Source organism: Patella vulgata, chromosome 5 (assembly GCF_932274485.2).
Source record: "Patella vulgata chromosome 5, xgPatVulg1.2, whole genome shotgun sequence".
Lineage (NCBI taxonomy): Eukaryota > Metazoa > Mollusca > Gastropoda > Patellidae > Patella > Patella vulgata.
In genome coordinates this window covers 12,543,154-12,564,723 of record NC_065883.2, presented here as the reverse complement: position 1 = coordinate 12,564,723, position 21,570 = coordinate 12,543,154, and the positions used below count along the sequence as shown (strand labels likewise).

The 21,570-nt window shown below is 39.0% G+C and overlaps 1 protein-coding gene across 2 annotated transcripts; it reads left to right on the top strand.

Moving 5' to 3' along the window:
- The first annotated feature begins 1,270 nt into the window (after positions 1–1,270).
- On the top strand, positions 1,271–20,299 carry LOC126822226 (sialate:O-sulfotransferase 1-like). Of its 2 annotated transcripts, XM_050550986.2 has the most exons (4): positions 1,271–1,377; positions 12,568–12,854; positions 16,729–16,968; positions 19,277–20,299. In XM_050550986.2, the coding sequence occupies exons 1-4, from the start codon at positions 1,313–1,315 to the stop codon at positions 19,738–19,740; spliced, it is 1,056 nt and encodes a 351-aa protein (XP_050406943.2). In that variant the 5' UTR covers positions 1,271–1,312; the 3' UTR covers positions 19,741–20,299. The 2 variants fall into 2 exon arrangements, with proteins under 2 accessions (XP_050406943.2, XP_050406942.2); XM_050550985.2 differs by lacking the exons at positions 12,568–12,854; positions 16,729–16,968; positions 19,277–20,299 and adding an exon at positions 8,643–10,769.
- Positions 20,300–21,570: the final 1,271 nt, after the last annotated feature.

The window sequence follows — 21,570 nt, the reverse complement described above, 5'->3', positions numbered from 1 at the left end:
GATAATGACTGACACCAATATTGTCCTTTAATGTGCTTATGCCTTATGATGAGATATCATATTGCTTAAAATGTGTTCACTTATGGTGCGTCAATGGTTGTTTTGCACTTCCCAAGCAAGAAATTGTTAATGTGCTTATGATAAGATATCATACTAATTAAACTTTGTGTGTAATATTTATGATAGTCAATGATACCTTTATGATAGTGTCAGTCAGTTTAAGCGTTTGTAAAACTAGACATTATCGTTTTTCCTCATAATGCGAAGTTATATTAATCTTTATTTCGATTATTTTCATCCGAAAATTTGTTTTTTACCACAAAGTTAAATTATGTATTATAAACAACCAATTTAACTAAAACACAGATCTTATTTCATTTCGATTTTTATAGTTCAAAATTTCGTTTTACTTGTCTTAACTTGCGTTCCGGATGATGTGAGTGTTTGGCGTGCGGTGCACGGAACTGTGGGTATCCCACTAGAATCATCAACGTCATAGGGTCAAAAGCCGCTCGTGTGACCTCTGACGCGACCTTCCACTGCAACCGGCCAGATCTTCGTGTAGTAGAGGCCATTGAAAGTATAAAAAAAAACGAAACGAAATATAGATCTGTATTTTAATCAGCTTGATAAACAACAATAAATATATTATAAACAACTTGATGTATTTGAAAATAAATGTAATATAAACAACATACTGTGTTCAAACATATAATATGTCATAAACAATAACTGTGTGGTTTTATGTGATTAAGCAATAAATGTATTATAAACAGGACGTTAAGCCACATTTCATTTCATTTTATTTCATTTCTATAGCCAGAGGAATATGGAAGCCACGCCACGAGCTTATCAAATCGAATTAATCTCCGGACTTCACGCTCGAATTATGGACTTAAAAACCGGCTAACTTATGGCAATCGATCATTCTTTGTCTAAAAAGTGGTTTATAAGCAGAAATGAAAAGTTGATAGGGGAAAACTTGGGACCAGACAGCGTCCATGTAAGTTAGTTGGGAGTTGGCATCCAAGGGTATCAAGCCAAGCTATTACCATGGCTCCCTCAACACAAACTAATTACGGAGTCTTAAGTTTTGTACATGATATGTTAGAAGCAGAATAAAAGTATTACATGAAGTTTAACCAGTGTTGTCATCCAGAACTTGATAGAAAGACACAATACTGTCACAGTTTTTAATAGTAAGGAAGTTAGAAAAGAAATAAAATTTCGCTTCATTGCTGAGTAATTTTATTACATGTTAAATCACAAAACACGTGTTACCACATACATATATTGTTTGATATATCTATGTATGTATCACACATTATACCTTATCATTCAACTGAATCGTGAAACACAAGCCAACACACTATCAAGGTACAGTCAATTTCTTTATGTCATTTTTAGATACAATCACACTTCAATCTACTAATGGCGGAATGGAATCTAAAGGTAACATGATGTAATTCAGCCCACTAAGAAATATCAAATGAACTCGATTTGATAGATGGTTAACCCATCCACGAATAGAATTTATGCAAAATTGTCCAAGAATAATTGCTGTTATAATTATATTAGGGAACATTATAAGTATTTTACTTTTCCTCGTATTTTTATTAATTACAGCCATTTTTAACTATGCATTTGTTATTAATAAAGCTTTGAAATATAGTAATCAGACTTAATTTTCAATATAAGCTTATAGATGAAGCAAGATGGTTGCTCTGGTACGAACCCTTCTCTTAAAGAGAGAGAGAGAGAAATGGGGTTTAACGTCCACTCGACACAAACTAGGTCATGTCGGGACTAACACATGGTTTTAATTTTATTTCAATAATTCGCTTGCGCGTAGGGGTCTTTAGCAGTGGGTGGAAACCGGAGGACCCGGAGAAAACCCACAAGGTTGGACAGGCGACCCTACTCCTTGCCACGTACAACCGGGGATTCGAAACCACGCCAGTCGACTCAATGACAGACTTTATGATACAGCCTTCTCTTAAAGGTGCTAAACCTCTAAGTCTAACTCAATATTTTTATAATAGTCGAAATGAAAAACACGAATTAGAATTCCATATTGATCTATTTCAATCAATATTAGTGTTGTTATCTTGCCGTGAACATATGGGGTCGTAATATTCAATATTTAAGACACAGTGAGCATTTGTAATAAATAAAGAATAGTGTTATATATAAGGGGGGGGGGGGGTTAGATTTAATTATTGTTATTATTTCATTATCACTGATCACTGGTAATGCCGTGTACCATATGTTAATAATCAATCGTTACATCTTCACATTGTTTTATTATTGCATTTGTTAAGTATTTATCGTTGGTATTATTACGATATTAGTGTTGCCTTTGCCATTGTTGAAAGGTTTAATTGTTACTATAAATAGAATGAGCCGTACGCTCTCATTGTTTACAATTTTGTTTTGCCTAATGTAGCAAGTCGTATCTTAGATTATAGAACATCGGTACTTAGAGCCGGATTTGTAAGGCATGTCACGATGTATTACTATGCGACTGGATATAAGGGGACGATAGCAATTCAAATAATATCCACATATGAATGTATTGTTAGCGTGGGATGCTGTGTGCACGATTCATGGGCTAGGTGTTTCTTCATTAATGTATTTGCGCTGGTCTAATTGTACATTACTTTGATTTTAGATTCAGAATAGGTTACTTACATGTAATGCAATGATTAATTATGAACATCTTTATTAATTTTCATATTATTGTAAAACGTTAACTTGTCAGGAAAACGTAGTCCTTGTCAGGCAGAATGCGAGCCTGTGGTTGGTCAATAGCTCTGCCTGCTGCCTATAAAAGGACGTCATGTCGTCGATGTCGGCAGATAGCTCTACGGCAGCCTAGGGTAAGGACCTCTTAAAGCTGGCCTGACAAAAGGAATTATGACGGCGCTACCGACCATCCTGGTAGAACCGTCTCCCTTTGACGTTTTTGTATGATCATAACGTAGTTGAGCCTAAGCAATCCGTCAGGCATGGCGGGTTGTCAGGGCGAACTTGTCAGGACTTACAGCGTCAATTGTCAGGCTGAACATTGTCAGGCATGACACTGGACATTAGAATAAATGACGTTATGGCTATCTCCCACCCCCCACAAGACCCTTCTTATAACCAACACTAAGGTTACCTGATTAATGTAAATAATGGTCGTGTATTTATCTCATGGTTGTATTGAATACATCGTATAAAAATGGTGAATATGGTGTTACTTCTAAACAGCGCAGGCCAAACTGTTACAATGGTGTAAAAAGTGGGATGTCGAAGATATAATGGCATCCAGTGATACGAACCAACGCCGGCTTTTGTGAGTGGTGGTGATGTAACTAAAATTTTGTGTAAATATGTTACAATATGTTACAGGGGAGAAGAATAACTAAACTAAATAATTCAAAGTATATTAAACGATGGCTGAGACGCCCGATGAGGAGATAGTTTTTAAAACTCAACCAAATTTACCAGACGCTCCTGGGTTAGGTCAGGGTGATGTGTCCGTTGCAGAAGATGATCTAGATGTTTATTCTGATGCAAGCGATGATGGGCAAATTATAGAAACGACTGGTGTCGATCGTGTAAATGAAACCGGGGAACGCAGAACTTCGAAAACTGTTCAGATGAGACCGGAAACCTTCTCTGGATCTGAAGATTGGGAGGCGTATATTAGTCATTTCGAGATTTGTGCAGAGCTTGGCAGTTGGGGGGAGAGATGTAGAATGTTAACTTTAGCTGCAAGCTTGAGGGGATCCGCGAGAGGGTTCTATCTTAACTTATCATCGCGTGAGAAGAGAACGTATGCTTCGTTGGTTAAGGAGTTAAGTCACCGATTTGGAAGTACTCGACAACGTGGTAGGTGGATGACTAAACTAGAAGGCAGGAGACGAAAGACAGACGAATCGATCGCTGAGCTGGGAGACGACCTGCGTCAGATGGCACAGCGAGCTTACCCTGAATTTGATGCAAAAGCACAGGAGGCACTTGCTTTGAACCAGCTTTACAAAATTATAGGATTGGAGATTAAGTGTAGATGTTTGGATCGCGATTGCCGAACTGTCGCACAGGCGGTAGACGTCATTGAGAGATACGAAACCATGCTAGGTGACGGAATGGAGAAGAAACGATCAGTTAGAATGGTGAACATACAATCAGGCTATGGTCATGAGGAAACGAGGAAGACGGATGGGATAGATAAGGTTCTGAAGGATGTTATTGATAGACTAGAAAGAATTGAGAAACGGAACGATGACGACAGACGAACGAGTGTGCGTTGTTACGAATGTAATAGGACAGGACACTATGCACGACATTGCCCGGAAAGACAAAGGCAGAACAGGGAAGCAAAGTATCCTAGGAATCAGAATCAGGGAAACTCCAAACCGCCATCTCAGTAGGCCGAGAGGTGATGGGGGACACAAGGCCTGTAACTGACCAAACATCATCCAAAAACTATGACAGGCTAGGCACATGTGGTGAGACAAGCGGTAAATTTTATAATGGATTTTATGCAGCTGGAAGAATCAATGATGTTCCCACACACTTTTTAATTGACAGCGGATCTACTAATACGATTATGTCCTACGAGTATTTTTTGAAAATAAAACAAGAACTAGTTCCTTCTTTAAGAAACTCAGAATTGACCCTGAAAGACGTTAACGGTAAAAATTTACGCACTTATGGCATTGTTAAGATGAGTATTTTTTTAGGTGAAGGGACTTACTCGCAACCAGTTCTCGTTTGCGATATTCTCGCACCAGCCATTCTTGGTCAAGATTTTCTCTTGGAGCATGTCTACCAATTGGACTACGATAAAATGAGAATGGAAACGAAGAAGGGTTACGTGCCATGTTGGATTGGTGGAGAAGCAGAAATGGTATGCACAGTTTACGCCACTCAGACAACACATATTCCAGCAAAGAGCAGTATGCTGATTGATGTAAGGACGCCTACTTGTGGAATTACCAGTGAACTGGGACTAGTCGAAACACTACCAGGATCAAGTCTTGTCGCTACGACTGGTATCCTCGATATGAAGGCAGAAACCAGAACCATTAAAATTACAAATTTCCAAGACGTGCCGGTGACTGTCTATCCAAATGCGAGATTGGGCAAATGTGAATCTATATACTTAGAAGAGGGCGAACATCCTGGGTTATGCAGAAGTGTTACAGCAGAATCAGGGACAGAAGAAAATCCGAAAATTCCAACGCATTTAGAAGATCTATATAATCGGAGTAAAGATCATCTGGGATTAGATGAACAGAAAAGATTAGCTTTCCTGTTAGCAAAGTATGGGGATGTGTTTTCGAAATCGTCTGCCGATCTCGGAAGGACGGACAGAGTACTACATCGAATTAATACTGGAGTCGCTGCCCTCATTCGACAATCAACTCGAAGGTTACCAATTGGAAAGAGAGAAGTAGAAGCTGGAGAGGTTAAGAAGATGCTAGATCGAGGTGTTATCGAACCCTCAAACAGTCCATGGAGTTCGAATGTTGTTTTGGTAACAAAGAAAGATAATACCCACCGTTTCTGTGTTGACTACAGGTTGTTAAATGATGTAACAACAAAAGATGCCTATCCGCTGCCCCGTATAGACGAATGTCTTGATTCACTTTTTGGTATGGAATGGTTTTGTTGTCTTGATATGAACTCTGGATTTTGGCAGATAGGAATGGATCCAACCGATTAGGAAAAGACTGCATTCTCAACAAGTCAAGGCCTCTACCAGTTCCGAGTTATGCCCTTCGGATTGACCAATTCTCCTTCCACATTTGAACGGCTCATGGAAGATATTTTACGTGGTCTGCAGTGGGAGGAATGTCTGTTATACATGGATGACATTATTGTTCCGGGGAAATCATTTGAACAGACACTTTTGAGACTTGAACACGTGTTCAAGCGATTACAAGATGCAAACCTAAAGTTAAAACCAAGCAAGAGTACTTTATTCCAGAAAAGTGTTAAATTCTTAGGGCATGTTGTGTCCAAGGATGGGATAAAGACTGACCCTGACAAAATTTCAGCAATTAAAAATTGGAATGTTCCTAAAACCTCTAAACAAGTAAAGAGCTTCCTTGGACTAGCTTCATATTACAGACGATTTGTAAACGGGTTTGCCACAATAGCACGACCCCTTCATAAATTAACCGACAAGAATTCTAGGTTCGAATGGACGCCAGAATGTCATCGTTCTTTTGAAAGTCTACGACAGGCTTTTATATCTTCACCAATCTTATCTTATCCAGTACCAGGCTTGGAATTCATCTTAGACACCGATGCGAGCAGTTTTGCTGTTGGTGCTGTCCTATCACAACTTAATAACGGGAAGGAGCAGGTGATCGCCTATATGAGTAAATCTTTAAACAAGCACGAGTTATCGTACTGCGTAACGAGAAAAGAACTCTTAGCAGTAGTTACAGCGCTGAAAAACTTTCACTCGTATCTATATGGGCAAAATGTACTTCTTCGTACTGACAATGCCGCAGTAAGCTGGATGAAGAATTTGAAGTCGCCTAATGCTCAGGTTGCGCGGTGGTTAGAACAAATACAGACCTACAACCTAGTGGTTAACCACAGAGCAGGACATCTACATCAGAATGCTGATGCTCTTAGTAGAAACCCGTGTAAATCTTGTAAAAGGCAAGAAGATCTCAATGGTGACAACGATGATACAGAACAAGAACTGCGAGATAGTGATCTCACATGTGAGCCACAGATTACACATCAGACGAAAATAACAGAAAAGTGAGAGCAGTAACCCGCCAACAGGAAAAAGAATTCAAAGACCATAGTGAGTTATTGACTGGGTGGAGTCTTGAAGAGCTACGGATACAGCAGATTGCGGACCCCGATATTTGTCGAATAATGACGGCTTTAGAAGCTGGTGAAGATCGTCCAACCTGGGAAGAGATATCGAGCGCCACCAAGCATCTGAAAACCTTATGGGCCCAGTGGGAAAGTTTGGTGCTGAAGGGAGGATTACTTTATCGGAATCGGGAGTCAGAAAATAGAGGGGGGGGGGCTGCAATTAGTGGTTCCCACAACGAAACAACAATTGGTTCTTCGATATTCGCACGACATACCGTCATCAGGTCATCTTGGGACCCAGAAGACGCTTGAGAGGATAAAGATGGGATTTTACTGGCCGGGTATGAATGAATCTGTGAAGAATCATTGCAGGTCCTGCGACAAATGTGCCTCGAGGAAAGTTAAACCTACTGGAAAACGCGCTCCTCTTCGAAGTTACTTGGTTGGAGAACCGTTTGAACGGGTTGAGATCGATATATTCGGACCACTGCCTAAAACATCAAGCGGAAACCGGTATGTTTTGACGATGTGTGATTGCTTTACCAAATGGACCGAGGCCGTACCACTACCGAACCAGGAAGCCATAACAGTAACGAGGGCATTCGTAGACAACTTTGTGTGTCGGTTTGGTACACCACTGCAACTCCATTCAGACCGTGGCACTAATTTCGAATCAAAAGTATTCCAACAGATGTGTTCGCTTTTGCAAATTGACAAAACCAGAACAACAGCACTAAGGCCACAATCCAATGGAAATATCGAACGATTTCACAGAACACTGTCTGCGATGCTGAACATGTATAGTGAGAGTGACCAACGCAGATGGGACGAGTTTCTTCCACAAGTAATGATGGCTTATAGGTCATCAGTACACGCCACTACATCTGAAACTCCGAACATGATGACACTGGGAAGAGAAATCACGATGCCACTCCAAGCTGTTGTCAATGTACCCGAAGAGAACGATCCTGTGTTGAGAAATAGTGAAGATTATATCGAAGCTCTCAAAAAGAAGCTTTCTGTGAGTCACGACGTAGCGAGAAGATGCTTAAAACGGGGCTCGGAATACCAGAAGAAGCATTATGACATTCGTGCCCAGAGAAGACATCTAGCTATTGGTCAACCGGTGTGAATTTACGAACCGATTCGAAAAGTGGGAGTCTGTTCGAAGCCTACATCACCTTGGAAGGGTCCTTTCTTGGTAACAAAACAAATAAACGACGTCATTTATAAGGTTAAGAGAAGTAGAACGCAGTCGCCGAAAGTATATCACATAGACAAACTGGCTTTGTATCATGGAAGGAATATACCAAACTGGATACAGCGATTCACGAGATGCGATAAAGAGGAACGAAATGTAGTGAACAGTGAAATTATGGTATCAACCCTCTGAACCTTTCTTTGAGTAACCAATTTATATTTTATTATTTAGGGCGGAAGGCCCATGGGAGGCGTGAATGTGGTACCACGGGATTTTGGGAGTAACTGGCCTGATCACCCAGAGGAAACCAACCGTAGCTGTTGAAGAACAGTGGAATTTTAATTTAGCTGACGGTAGCAACTTTAATTTAGCTGATGGTAGCAACTTTAATTTAGCTGATGGTAGCAACTTTAATTTACCCGATGGTTACGAGGTCTTGGGCTGAACATCTATTGAGTTCCTGGTGTTGTCAAAATCACTATTTACAAGTTATGTCATCTTAGTGTTGGTTCCTTCCGTGACAGTTATCCTTGACGACTGACTGATTGCCTGTTTATTTTTGTTAAACTACTCTCCTACGGAAGCTTTATGTAATTATTTGTTTCAGAATGAGTACCGAGTTAAAATTCAATTGTTGGAAGTGCACGATGGTCTTTAAGACGAACCGGGAGAGGAAGAACCACATGGCCAACAGAGAGCACGGGGCGTTAAGAGTGGTATGCCCATCTTGTCCGAGAGAAAGATTGTTTCGGAGGTCAGTTCCCGAATTGAGAGACCATTACCAAAGGGACCATCCAAAGGTTTTCACCACACTCTCCAAAGAGTTTTTTTCCGAGAGCAACGGATTCTGGCTGTCCATAAACCCCGCCGACTATTTACGGATTGTCTCTAATACAGCAAGGTCGTCAGATGAAGCGAGAAAGGCCCGAGAAATGGTGCGAGGATGGTTTGACTTCGTCAGAGGGAATAGCACCAAGTTGAAAGATTTCGAAAGAGGATGGGATTCAGCTTCGAACAAACGAGACAGAGCACCTACCATACCCTGTGAGAGCAGTTTTGTCCCTGATTACGAAGGGACCCCGCCTCCAAAGAAAGTTCACTATGATCCCGAGAACCCATCAATAGAGCAGACGTCGCTGTCCATACACAGCATTGTCATGAAACCCGTTGGTTTTGAGGCCTTCCTACTTAACGAAGAACGCTCAGTATGGTACAAGTGCTCCATTTCGCCAAACCTATCCAACAAGGCCATGACCAGTTTGTTCAGAAGAGTGCCTGCTGCGGGGGAGAATATAACATCACCTCCAGAAATCATGACAACTATGGCAAGACCGGATCCGAAACTTGAATCACAGATATCTGGCACGCTGGGTATTCCGGTTGAATTCCTCATGCACATTAGTAGGGCATTGGCGATGCCTGTTTCCAGTACTCCAGTTGCAGAAACAGATTCTATCCCCAGCACAGCACATGCAGATGAGGCGGACGATCCAGCAAATCTTTCCGCAGACACCACAGATTTAGGTCATCATGAACTCCCGGGTGAGAACACTGTGATGGATATAAACAACAACAACCGACAAGATTTACAAGAATTACCCATTGTAGTACGTGATCTGATTCCTGATGCCTCTTCTAGCGCCAATAACCTAGTAACTAACATCGATGCTGTTTTTGACACGCCAGCAGGTAGTCTTTCACCGGCATTGTCACTCAATGTATCTGAGTATAACCCACGAAAGGTAAACAGTGATAAGGAAGGAGTCTTGACCTTATTCAAGAGAGGTATCATGCCCATCCTACCACCCGCTAAAAGAGACTGGAGAGGTGTTACCAGATTCCAACTAAACTCAGAAGCTTCGCAACAGCCATTATTCTGGCCACCTCAAGGATGGGAGCAGTTTAGTCCCGATCAAAAGCTGTTTGCACTTGAAACGATGGCCTTCCAGCTTAACAGCCTACGAGCCCAAACACAAAATTGGGACCGTACCTACCTCATCGCCAAGTACCAAATGCTGTCATTACCTGGCTCCGCTAGACCACCATTAACCAGCAGTTCAAAACAAGTATGCCAGATGCGCCATTGCAACGAAGAGATGATTAAGAAGATTGTAAATGGAAACGTTACCCAACATCAAGATGTCACATTCATAAAAATGATGGAAGCAACAGCTATTCATAGGGAGAATGATACTGATTGGATATCGGACCAGTTGGACCAATAACAAATCCGTTGTCGCTTCCTTGCGAAATTATAGAACTTGTGTAAAAAAAAAACCTAAACATTGTGCGCGTTTCACAGAAGAATTATGGTATATTTTAACAAGAAATCTACAGAACTGAGAAGTGTTTTTGGGCTCATCGCGTTCTACGTCGGGATTTGCTATCAGTGGACATTCATCGTTGCTTCGATTATAGAAAGAACTGTTTAATTAAATTGTGTTTCGAACTGATTATTCTAACGTGCAGCTACCTGGTATAGATAAGAAGAATTAAAAGCATGCTTACGTTTGTGCTAGTGATATTAAACATTTATTACATCGTGGAATAATTTCAAATAATACCCAGTTATCAGTATGACGTTAAAATAACATTATTTGGACGTTGTGTTAGTCGTATCGCGAGATTCGATGTTTATTAATTGGTACGTAATTCAGGAGAATTGTGTATATTTAAGGTGGGGAGAGTGTTATATATAAGGGGGGGGGTTAGATTTAATTATTGTTATTATTTCATTATCACTGATCACTGGTAATGCTGTGTACCATATGTTAATAATCAATCGTTACATCTTCACATTGTTTTATTATTGCATTTGTTAAGTATTTATCGTTGGTATTATTACTATATTAGTGTTGCCTTTGCCATTGTTGAAAGGTTTAATTGTTACTATAAATAGAACGAGCCGTACGCTCTCATTGTTTACAATTTTGTTTTGCCTAATGTAGCCTACTTACGTTGACGACAGCAAGTCGTATCTTAGATTATAGAACATCGGTACTTAGAGCCGGATTTGTAAGGCATGTCATGATGTATTACTATGCGACTGGATATAAGGGGACGATAGCAATTCAAATAATATCCACATATGAATGTATTGTTAGCGTGGGATGCTGTGTGCATTCGAGTCAGACGAGACGGGCGTAGTAATATGGTTGCTAGGGATAGTTAGTGATAGTAACATGATCATTCTCACGTTAATTTAATGGTGTATTATAATAAATTCATGACCTTACAATGCTTGTTACTTTTGTTACTTACTTTGTACATCTCATTATTATATTAGATCCATTAAGTATTTTGAAGTAGGCCTACTTGCTGTTCTTAGGTAGTTCCAATTCTTTAGGACCTCGTCGCTGTAAGCTAAGACTTACGCACGATTCATGGGCTAGGTGTTTCTTCATTAATGTATTTGCGCTGGTCTAATTGTACATTACTTTGATTTTAGATTCAGAATAGGTTACTTACATGTAATGCAATGATTAATTATGAACATCTTTATTAATTTTCATATTATTGTAAAACGTTAACTTGTCAGGAAAACGTAGTCCTTGTCAGGCAGAATGCGAGCCTGTGGTTGGTCAATAGCTCTGCCTGCAGCCTATAAAAGGACGTCATGTCGTCGATGTCGGCAGATAGCTCTACGGCAGCCTAGGGTAAGGACCTCTTAAAGCTGGCCTGACAAAAGGAATTATGACGGCGCTAAAGACCATCCTGGTAGAACCGTCTCCCCTTGACGTTTTTGTATGATCATAACGTAATTGAGCCTAAGCAATCCGTCAGGCATGGCGGGTTGTCAGGGCGAACTTGTCAGGACTTACAGCGTCAATTGTCAGGCTGAACATTGTCAGGCATGGCACTGGACATTAGAATAAATGACGTTATGGCTATCTCCCACCCCCCACAAGACCCTTCTTATAACCAACACTAAGGTTACCTGATTAATGTAAATAATGGTCGTGTATTTATTTCATGGTTGTATTGAATAAATCGTATAAAAATGGTGAATATGGTGTTACTTCTAAACAGCGCAGGCCAAACTGTTACAATACTATATCATACAAGACATTGCGGAAGTAATTAGTATGGCTGATTCACATACGACAAAATAATAATAAAAAACCTGTAGCATCACCAAAATCACTTTATATAAATTTATTTTACCTTAAACATACATTATGCAAGATTTAAATCTGCCTAGTGCAGGTCTTTCTTTAGGCCTGAAATGTGATCTAAATTATTAATTAGACATTAATTAACTTATCCAGACCATAATCAACTCTCGTTGTCATTGCTAGATTGGATTGTGATGCTTATTAGATTAGGTTCCGATTTGCTACTCGACTTCCATTCATGATTTAATCATGAAATAGATAATCGAAACTATGTTTTTTTATCGTACCAACTTTAGTAATGATGATCGAGGCAAGGCCGAAAATTCAATCGCTAAAATCACGGTTCAGAGTGGATCAATTTGACTATCTTTCTAACGGAACCTTCTTTTATGGTCAACCGTTTTGCTTTAATTTCAGCAATTATTCGACATACCACACACATATGGCGGTTTTCAGAACTTTGTTGACGAAACGAAGGTCGAACAGAACATTAGCGATTGCTGGACTAATTCTACTTATTTGCTGTATCTATAGTGTTTATAAACTACACCCGAGAAGCGTTACGTCATATTCCAACATCATTGAAAAACCTAAGAATTGCCCTAAGCTAGGATTTGCCAAAACACCGTTACCTGTGACAGCTCTGGCTAGCTACCCTGGTTCAGGTAATAGTTGGACAAGACATTTACTTCAAAAATCTACAGGTGCGTATTACACTGATTTTATACTCATTAGCCCCTGCTGATTTGCCCCTTCCTAATTGAACAAACAAACAGTGTGTAATAAGGGAATTTTGCCATATGGAAATTCTTAATGGAAAAGATAAAAAATAATGGTGTTTTGAAAAATATTTAATAAGGTTATCAGGAAGTTGATTTAATTTTATATAAATATATCATACAAATGTATTTCTTTAGACGGGTAAATAAAGTAAAAGATCCACAAATTAGGAGCGATAGCCCCCAGAATCCTTGGCTAAGTCCATGCTAACAGACAACGAGAAGACAAGAATTTGAGTGCTGAGATATATTCTGCCAATCTGCTCTGTTGCAATGTGCAGTCCTAACGATTCGAGATACATTTTCGGCAGAAGAGGATGGAAGGGGGGCTAAATGGTTAGCGTATGCGCGCTGTATCATAAAGTCTGGGATTGTGTCAACTGACGTGGTTTCGAATCCCGGTTGTACGTGACAAGGATTAGGGTCGCCTGTCCAACCTCGTGGGTTTTCTCCGGGTCCCAACTGATAAATACCCCTACGCGCAAGCGAATTATTGAAACAAAATTAAGCCATATGTTAGTCTCGAAATGACCTAGTTTTTGTCGAGTGGACGTTAAACTCCATCTCTCTCTCTCTCTCGCTCTCTCCCCCTCTCGTCTGAAGAGTATTGTAGTTGTATTTCCCGAGTAAAAGAGTACAGGAGTAAAAAGATGTGGTCTTTTAACAGGGATAGTGCCAGACTCTTTTAAAACTGCCACTTTTGAAAAAGGTCCTAAGAATTTCCGCCCTGTTTCTAACCTTCCATTCGTTTTTAAGATCTTAGAAAAAGTTGTCATGTCTCGTTTACATGAATATCTGTGCCAAAATTCTCTATATACTAAATGTCAATCTGCTTATCGCCCTAACCATAGCTGTGAGACAGCTCTACTCCGTGTGCACAATGATGTAGTCACTGCCCTAGATTCACGGTCTCATGTGATACTCTCACTCCTTGACCTTAGTGCCGCTTTCGACACTCTGGATCACGTGAAGCTGTTACATAGACTAGAGATCCGCTTTGGGTTGTTAGGAACAGTTAGAAGTCAGTCAGTTATTGTTGGTAATAGTATTTCTCGCCAAATGCAATTAAAACGCGGTGTACCCCAGGGCACAATTTTAGGTCCAGCATTATTCACTATGTATACCGCCCCAATCGAAGAAATTATTACTAAACATGGTTTGGATGCTATGATCTATGCCGATGATAGTCAATTGTATTTTACGTGCAAGGATCCATCTGTATCATTAGATGCCATTGAAGCCTGTATCGATGAGATACGATCATGGATGTTTGATAACAAACTGGTGCTAAATGATTCCAAGACTGAAATTATTCATTTCAAATCTCGTTTTGGTAACACTACATCCACTGAGTCCGTCCGAGTCGGTGATGATTTTATTGTACCTTCGAATTCAGTTCGAAACCTTGGTGTAATGTTTAATTCAGATTGTTCCCTAGAAAGTTTTGTTCAGCAGACTTGTCGTAGTGTTTCGTATGCACTGTTCAAGATTGGGCGTATCCGTAGACTTCTTAGTCCGACAACTACTGAGAAACTAGTGCATGCCATGATCACTTCCAGACTGGATTACTGTAATATTCTGTATCATAACATTAGCCTTGCACAAACAAAGAAACTCCAGGGTTTACATAATGCAGCAGCCAGGTTGGTAACTCGAACGAAAAAGACTGATCATATCACACCAGTGCTTTTCCATCTCCATTGGCTCCCCATAGTTGAGCGTGTTGAATTTAAAGTGCTACTAACTATTTTCAAGGTAGTGAACAATATGGGTCCGGCCTATCTGAGCGAACTCTTGTCCGTAAAACAACCACCGAAATCTACCAGATTCAACCAGGCTCCGTCTTTGGACTATCCCATCGGAGAACACAAGAGAACGAACAATAAATTTTACGGAAATAGGATTTTTCGACACTATACACCTTCATTATGGAATAATCTCCCTACTGAGATTCGCGCTGAGAATGACATTGATACTTTTAAACGTTCAATTAAAACCATGCTCTTCAAGCGTCATTTCACTTGCTGATCAATTCTCTGAATCATGTGACGAAATATCTTACTAGTCAAAATCACCTTTACTGGCTTTTAAGTATTTTTATTCACTAGACGTTATTATATAAACACCATATCATCGTTGTATTTTTAAATCATAATATATATTTTTATAACCCATGTCTCTGTAAAGCGCGTTGAGACTTTGCCATGCATTTTTAGTGATATTTATGTTATGTTTGTAGAATGCGCTATATTAAGAATGTATTATTATTATTATTATTATTATCTCAATATACTTTAGAATTAACAGTACAAATAAATTTTGTTGGTAACCATCTAAATGGAATAACAGATTGAGAAGGGCTATCTAACTATCTTTGTGTATTGATAATAATATGGCAAGTGTAGTGTCGTTAATCAATCCGACTAAAGTTGCACAGACATGGTAATTGTCTTTTTTACGCCGGCCAGATCAAAGACATCACTCTAGGTGGAACGTGTGCGTAATACCTCACGAAAGAACTAATCGTAGAATCGAACACACGTTAATTGTATAAAATAATTACGTTTTACTCATCAGTTGTTTATAATTATTATTTACCCAATAATCAATTAGCTTTGCCCACCGATGATTTTTGTAATAAAACAGCCTCGGATTATTTGTTGATTGGCGTTTAAACAACATTTAATTGTCTTGATATGAAATCTGAATAAAAATAATTCGATGGATAAACGTTTGTGATAAGATTAGGTTATAATGCCTAAAATCGTTTAACTTCTTTATAATAAAGATGTTTTACAATTACATTGACAGTTAAATCACTCACCGAATGGCATCAGGAACTCCACGTATGATATTCATGTCCATAAATCCCATACAATTTTGGCGCCCATGTTTAACCTCAGTTACCACGACCGTAGTATCCATAGAACCGTACATGGTAATAAGATTCCCAGCGTTGATCGCCTGAGAAATGTGGGCGATCTATTGTTATGCATAGTCATCGGAAAATCGATATTTGCTGTGAATTTCAAATGGAGTTACGATAAAAGTTGTTCTTTGTGTATAGAAATGGTTATTATTATTATATATAGCTAATAATGAATACATCACCAAATGACTGGCACCGTGTGTATTTCTGTACGGTGTTATGTAGGTTACCGGTATATGCACTAATTGCTTGGATCGTCTTCATTTGTTACGTGGCCTATTTAAACAAAGGACGCTTAAATGGATCTACGGCTTGGTACGCATTTTAAATTCACTCTAAAATATCCAAATCACAAATGACTAATCTATAGCAATGTAAGACAATAATTCGGTGATTATGATAAGGCCAGTCACGTGGTATTTGGACCGTCAATAGACACTTGTCAACTGGTGGTGTATATAGACAGTGATATATTGTACAGACAGTGATATATTGTATAGATAATGTATATACTATGTGTAGTCACCAGCCAATCAACCGGATTAAGGTCGAAACTGAAAAATTGAAAACAGTCTTGCCGTGTCGTATACTTAAACGTTAACAGCCGAATTAATTTTAATCAGATTGGTGTGAACTTGCCGTAAAGTGGATATAGTAACCATTGGCTATACGTACATAAAATTTCGATTTTTTATCTTATGTGGTCTTTAAGGAACATTATGTTTACCTGTAAAGTTCTTGGTGGACCGGGTTCTGAAATGACCCAATCCCGTTCTATAACCTCTTCCCATCAATATATTACCATATATGTTCCAGGTACATACACAAGGGGACTGCATAAAGATCCTAACATTGCCTAACATTTTTCAGGTATATATACCGGATCACGATCTAGAGAGGGATTTATGATCAAAAATGGTTATGTTGGGGAAGGTGTTACTAATGGGTCGGTTATAGTTATAAAAACTCATGGAACCAAAAGGGATTGGATAGCTTATGAACGTGCTGTTCTGTTAATGAGAAATCAATTTGAAGCTCAGTGGTCTTTCTTCAATCTGAAGATGTCAGGGAGTCACACGAATATAACGGATAAAAAACGTTACTGTACAAGTAAGTATACACGTAGACTATATGACAGAATCTAACAAAAAGTGTTAGATATAATTTGGATCAGATGTTATTAATAAGAATAGAAGAGAGAGAGAAATTGGATTTAACGTCCACTCGGCACAAACTAGGTCATTTCGGGACTAACATATGGTTTCCTCCCACCGATAAGGACCACTACGCACAAGCGAATTATTGAAATAAAATTGAGCCATATGTTAGTCCCGATATGATTTAGTTGTGTGTCGAGCGGACGTTAAACCCCATCTCTCATGAATTATGAATAGTGTAAAAACTAAAGTTCTCTGGTTATTATTATTATTTACTAGCAGGATACCCGGCTTCGCTCGGGGGTCATAACTCCGAAACCGGAAATGATAGACTAACGCCACCTGGCCTATGTTACTCCCCGGTCCGAGCTACCTGGCCTATGTTACTCCCCGGTCCGAGCTACCCCTATACCCCAAATTTCAGACTCGGGGCAGACCTAGTGTAGCCGCCAACCCCGAACAGACCGGCTTCGCTCGGGGGTCATAACTCTGAAACCGGAAGTGGTAGACTAACGCCACCTGGCCTATGTTACTCCCCGGTCCGAGCTACCCCTATACCCCAAATTTCAGACTCGGGGCAGACCTAGTGTAGCCGCCAACCCCGAACAGACAGACTTCGCCCGGGGGTCATAACTCCGACACCGGAAGTGGTAGACTAACGCCACCTGGTCTATGTTACTCCCCGGTCCGAGCTACCCCTATATCCCAAATTTCAGACTCGGGGCAGACCTAGTGTAGCCGCCAACCCCGAACAGACCGGCTTCGCTCGGGGGTCATAACTCCGAAACCGGAAGTGGTAGACTAACGCCACCTGGCCTATGTTACTCCCCGGTCCGAGCTTCCCCTATACCCCAAATTTCAGACTCGGGGCAGACCTAGTGTAGTCGCCAACCCCGAACAGACCGGCTTCGCTCGGGGGTCATAACTCCGAAACCGGAAGTGGTAGACTAACGCCACCTGGCCTATGTTACTCCCCGGTGCGAGCTACCCCTATACCCCAAATTTCAGACTCGGGGCAGACCTAGTGTAGCCGCCAACCCCGAACAGACAGACAGACAGACAAACGACAGTCACAAATATATATATAATAATATAGATAGATTATTATTTATTATTATTCCAGCATATTTATAGTGCACCCTTTCATATAACATGTTCAGGTGCACTTTACAAAGTGACAATGTAATCATAAATAAACAACAAGATTATGGACATGTTAACGATTGTATTCAGAGTCAGTTAAAAGCCTGATTAAATAAATGTGTTTTAAGTTGTTTTTTAAAAGAATATAGAATATAAAACTATCAAAGATTGCGTCAATATTACGAGCAGAATAAGATGAAAATATATCACAATTACCAATTACAACAGGGGGGCTATCATGTGCAAATTTACTTAATTGATGCCTTGAGCCTAATAACAAATATTCGGTTGTATCATCATTCAATTTTAGAAGTTCTTTGACATCCATTTTCTAATTTCACTAATACAGTTCTCAAGTTGCAATTTTGATAAATTGAAAGAAGATGGACAATTAGGTGTAAATGAAATATTTAAATGAGTATCATCGGCATACAAATGAAAGCTGAGTCCATTTTTTTTGACAATATCACCTAATGGTGACATATAGAGGGTAGATAAAATTTCCATTAAAATATCATTTGAAACCTGGGTTAAAGCTGTTTCGGTACTGTGAAATTGTCTATAAGCACTTTGAAATGGTTCATACAAACAGTTATCATCTAGATGGGCCTTTATCTGAGAACAATACATTTCTCCAATATTTTAGAAATAAAACTTAAGTTAGGCCAGGTCTGTAATTTTTAAAAACATTATGATCCCGAGTAGACTTTTTAATTATATGGTAATCAACATATGTTGCATGATCTTATCACAGATGGATTATGTAAGAATTAGGTAAAGAACTGATATATTGAACATTTTAGTCAAATTACTTTATTCTGTGCCAAGTTTTGAGTGTTTGAAGTTTTGATAAAAATAGCATAGTCTCGATTGTCATTGCTATGATAATAAACTACGTCTCGATTATACTTGTTATGATTAAATTATTAAATGGCATGTGTTTCTAATCCATTCAAACTCTAAGTCATCCGATGGCCTAGAGAGTTGATTATATAAATTTAAAGCCAGAAAAAGAAAGGCAGTAAGCAGATTTAGCTCTTACGTGACACATCTTTAATATCATATCTTAATCTTTATCAGGCACCCATGTTTAGAGAAGGTTACGCATTGTCTTTCAGATTATGGTATACTGAATAGATCAGATCGGTGGAAGAAATTTTATATAAATTGGCTTCAATTTAAAGGAGATATGTTTGTTTTATTTTATGACGAATTACTACAGAACAAAGAAAACAAATTAAGGGAGCTTTTACGGTTTTTAGGATTTTCGACTAAAAATATAGATTGTGCCCTATATGATCCGGAAGGTATTGCACATCGCGTAGATAAATTTCCATTTAGATTCTATGATAAGGACTACATCAACACCACGAACTCAAACATTGAAGAAGTGGCCAAAGAATTGAGGAAAAGGTCGCCAGTTATGGCCGATCATGTTTTAACTTGGAGAAAATCACCGAGTGAAGCAATGGAAAAATATCAATTTGATGAATTCTGTAAAGAATATGCGAAAGAAAGGACAAAAATGCTGAACTTGAAACTATATGCACGTCATGAAATTGTGGAGCAAAAACGTAACTAAACAAAACAGTTCATTATGTAGCCAGGTATAATATAGGTATTAGTTCAATTGTCTATAAAAAAAACGTACTTGTTTACATTGAGTGAGTTCGAGGCTTTTATGGACTTGGGTTATTATTGAACCTAGGAAGGGGATAACTATTCTGTCTTATTTTATTGTTCATTTTATTATTTTAAATCATTTTTTTTTTTTTAATTCATTTATTATTACAAATTGTGTTATTCTTTTGGACCAAGGGAAGATAATTATAATACACCATTCTTCTGGATAAATCTGGATTACGTTTAGCAGAATCTAATTAGTGTGAGGGAGTTTTTTCCGCGTTTGTTAGTATACTCGCAGATCGGGTTGTTTTTCTATGTGGTTGATTATCCAGTTTCTTTGGTCAAGTCAAGTAAGAGTTGCGTCCCTCCCGTAATAAATCCCATAATTCTTGCATTATTATAAACAAACATGGTGGCTATGTGAGTATGATGCTGACTCGCTAGCATAGAGGTTGCGTGTTCGCTCCCGCTGCTGGGATTATCCGGTGCGATTTCTCCTTGTCAGTGGTGCTGGACGGAAGGCCTGACAAGGACAGCTGTCTAGTCGATGAAATGGGACAAAAAACCAAGGTCTCGTGTACACATTAGCGTGCACGTCAAAGATCCATTGGAAGCTAATAAATGAGGTAAAGCAAAAAAAAAAAAAAAAAAAAAATCCAAAAGTTAATCCCCAAATTATCTACTTGTTTTGTGTGGAAGTTAAACCCCATCTCCGTGTAAACTTAAATGATATAGATTTATAATTATTATTATTAGCCTTAAATATGTAAATAAAACTCTGTACATTACAATCGATTTTATATATATGGCATAATATTTTGTATATTGATATTATGTCTACAATAAATGTTAACATCAAATTAAAATTGGACGTTGAAGATGTGTTAACTTCATACAATTGTCCAACATGGAACTAATGATAAAATTAACCCATAGCCCTGACAAGCACAGTGTCTAGTCGTTCAGATGAGACGGAAAATTGGGATCCCTACACAACATGGCGTAGCCCGTCCGAGAAGAATGGTAAGAATCAACAATTGCCTAGCACTAAGATTATACAGGGTTTGTTCTACTTTATGTACGGAGAACTTTTTGGTGGCGGTTTTCCTTGCAGGGGCGAATCCAGATGAGAGTGGGGTGGTGGGGTCTAAAACAACAGTTTATGCGCAAAGTGTAACGGTCGTTTGCTTTATCCTTCTTTATCATCAGATACTGGGATGGAATGGCCATTCAAAGTTTGAAATAATGATATAGACATATGTGATATCACAATTAATGCTTTGCATCAATAAAATTGAATCATAATTTGATCCTATTAAATCGTTATAAAAATTGACATCAAACAGGGTGTTGGATTTCTCTCTTTAAAAATCCGAGTGTGCATGTATGCCTACGTAATTTAGAGACGGTGATGGCGTCAAGCATTATCAACTATCAAATTTACTTAACAGGAGTCTTGTAAACCTCCTACTGTAAAAATTCCTGTATCCGCTCCTGTCAGGGTAGGATACATGTAATTGATTGCTGGATTGTGTTTCGTCATTAAATTGATTCACGATTAGATGTCAACATCAAATGAAATGGAGTTTAACGTCCTACTGTTCTGCTCTGACTGGGCTAATGAAGAAGGGTATATGCCATTCGCATGATCTACCAAACACATGTCATAAACAAGATAGTATTTGATGGATATTTTGACAATGGTAAGGACATAACCAGTGTTTTTTTTATCCAATGAAGAAGGGTATATGCCATTCGCATGATCTACCAAACACATGTCATAAAC

What these genes read in the sequence shown, in the direction of transcription:
- LOC126822226 (XM_050550985.2), top strand. Translation starts at nt 1,313, where the DNA reads ATGTATCACACATTATACCTTATCATTCAACTGAATCGTGAAACACAA. An exon ending in CAAGCCAACACACTATCAAG is followed by an intron (nt 1,378 to 8,642) that starts GTACAGTCAATT and finishes TATTTGTTTCAG; the next exon opens with AATGAGTACCGAGTTAAAAT.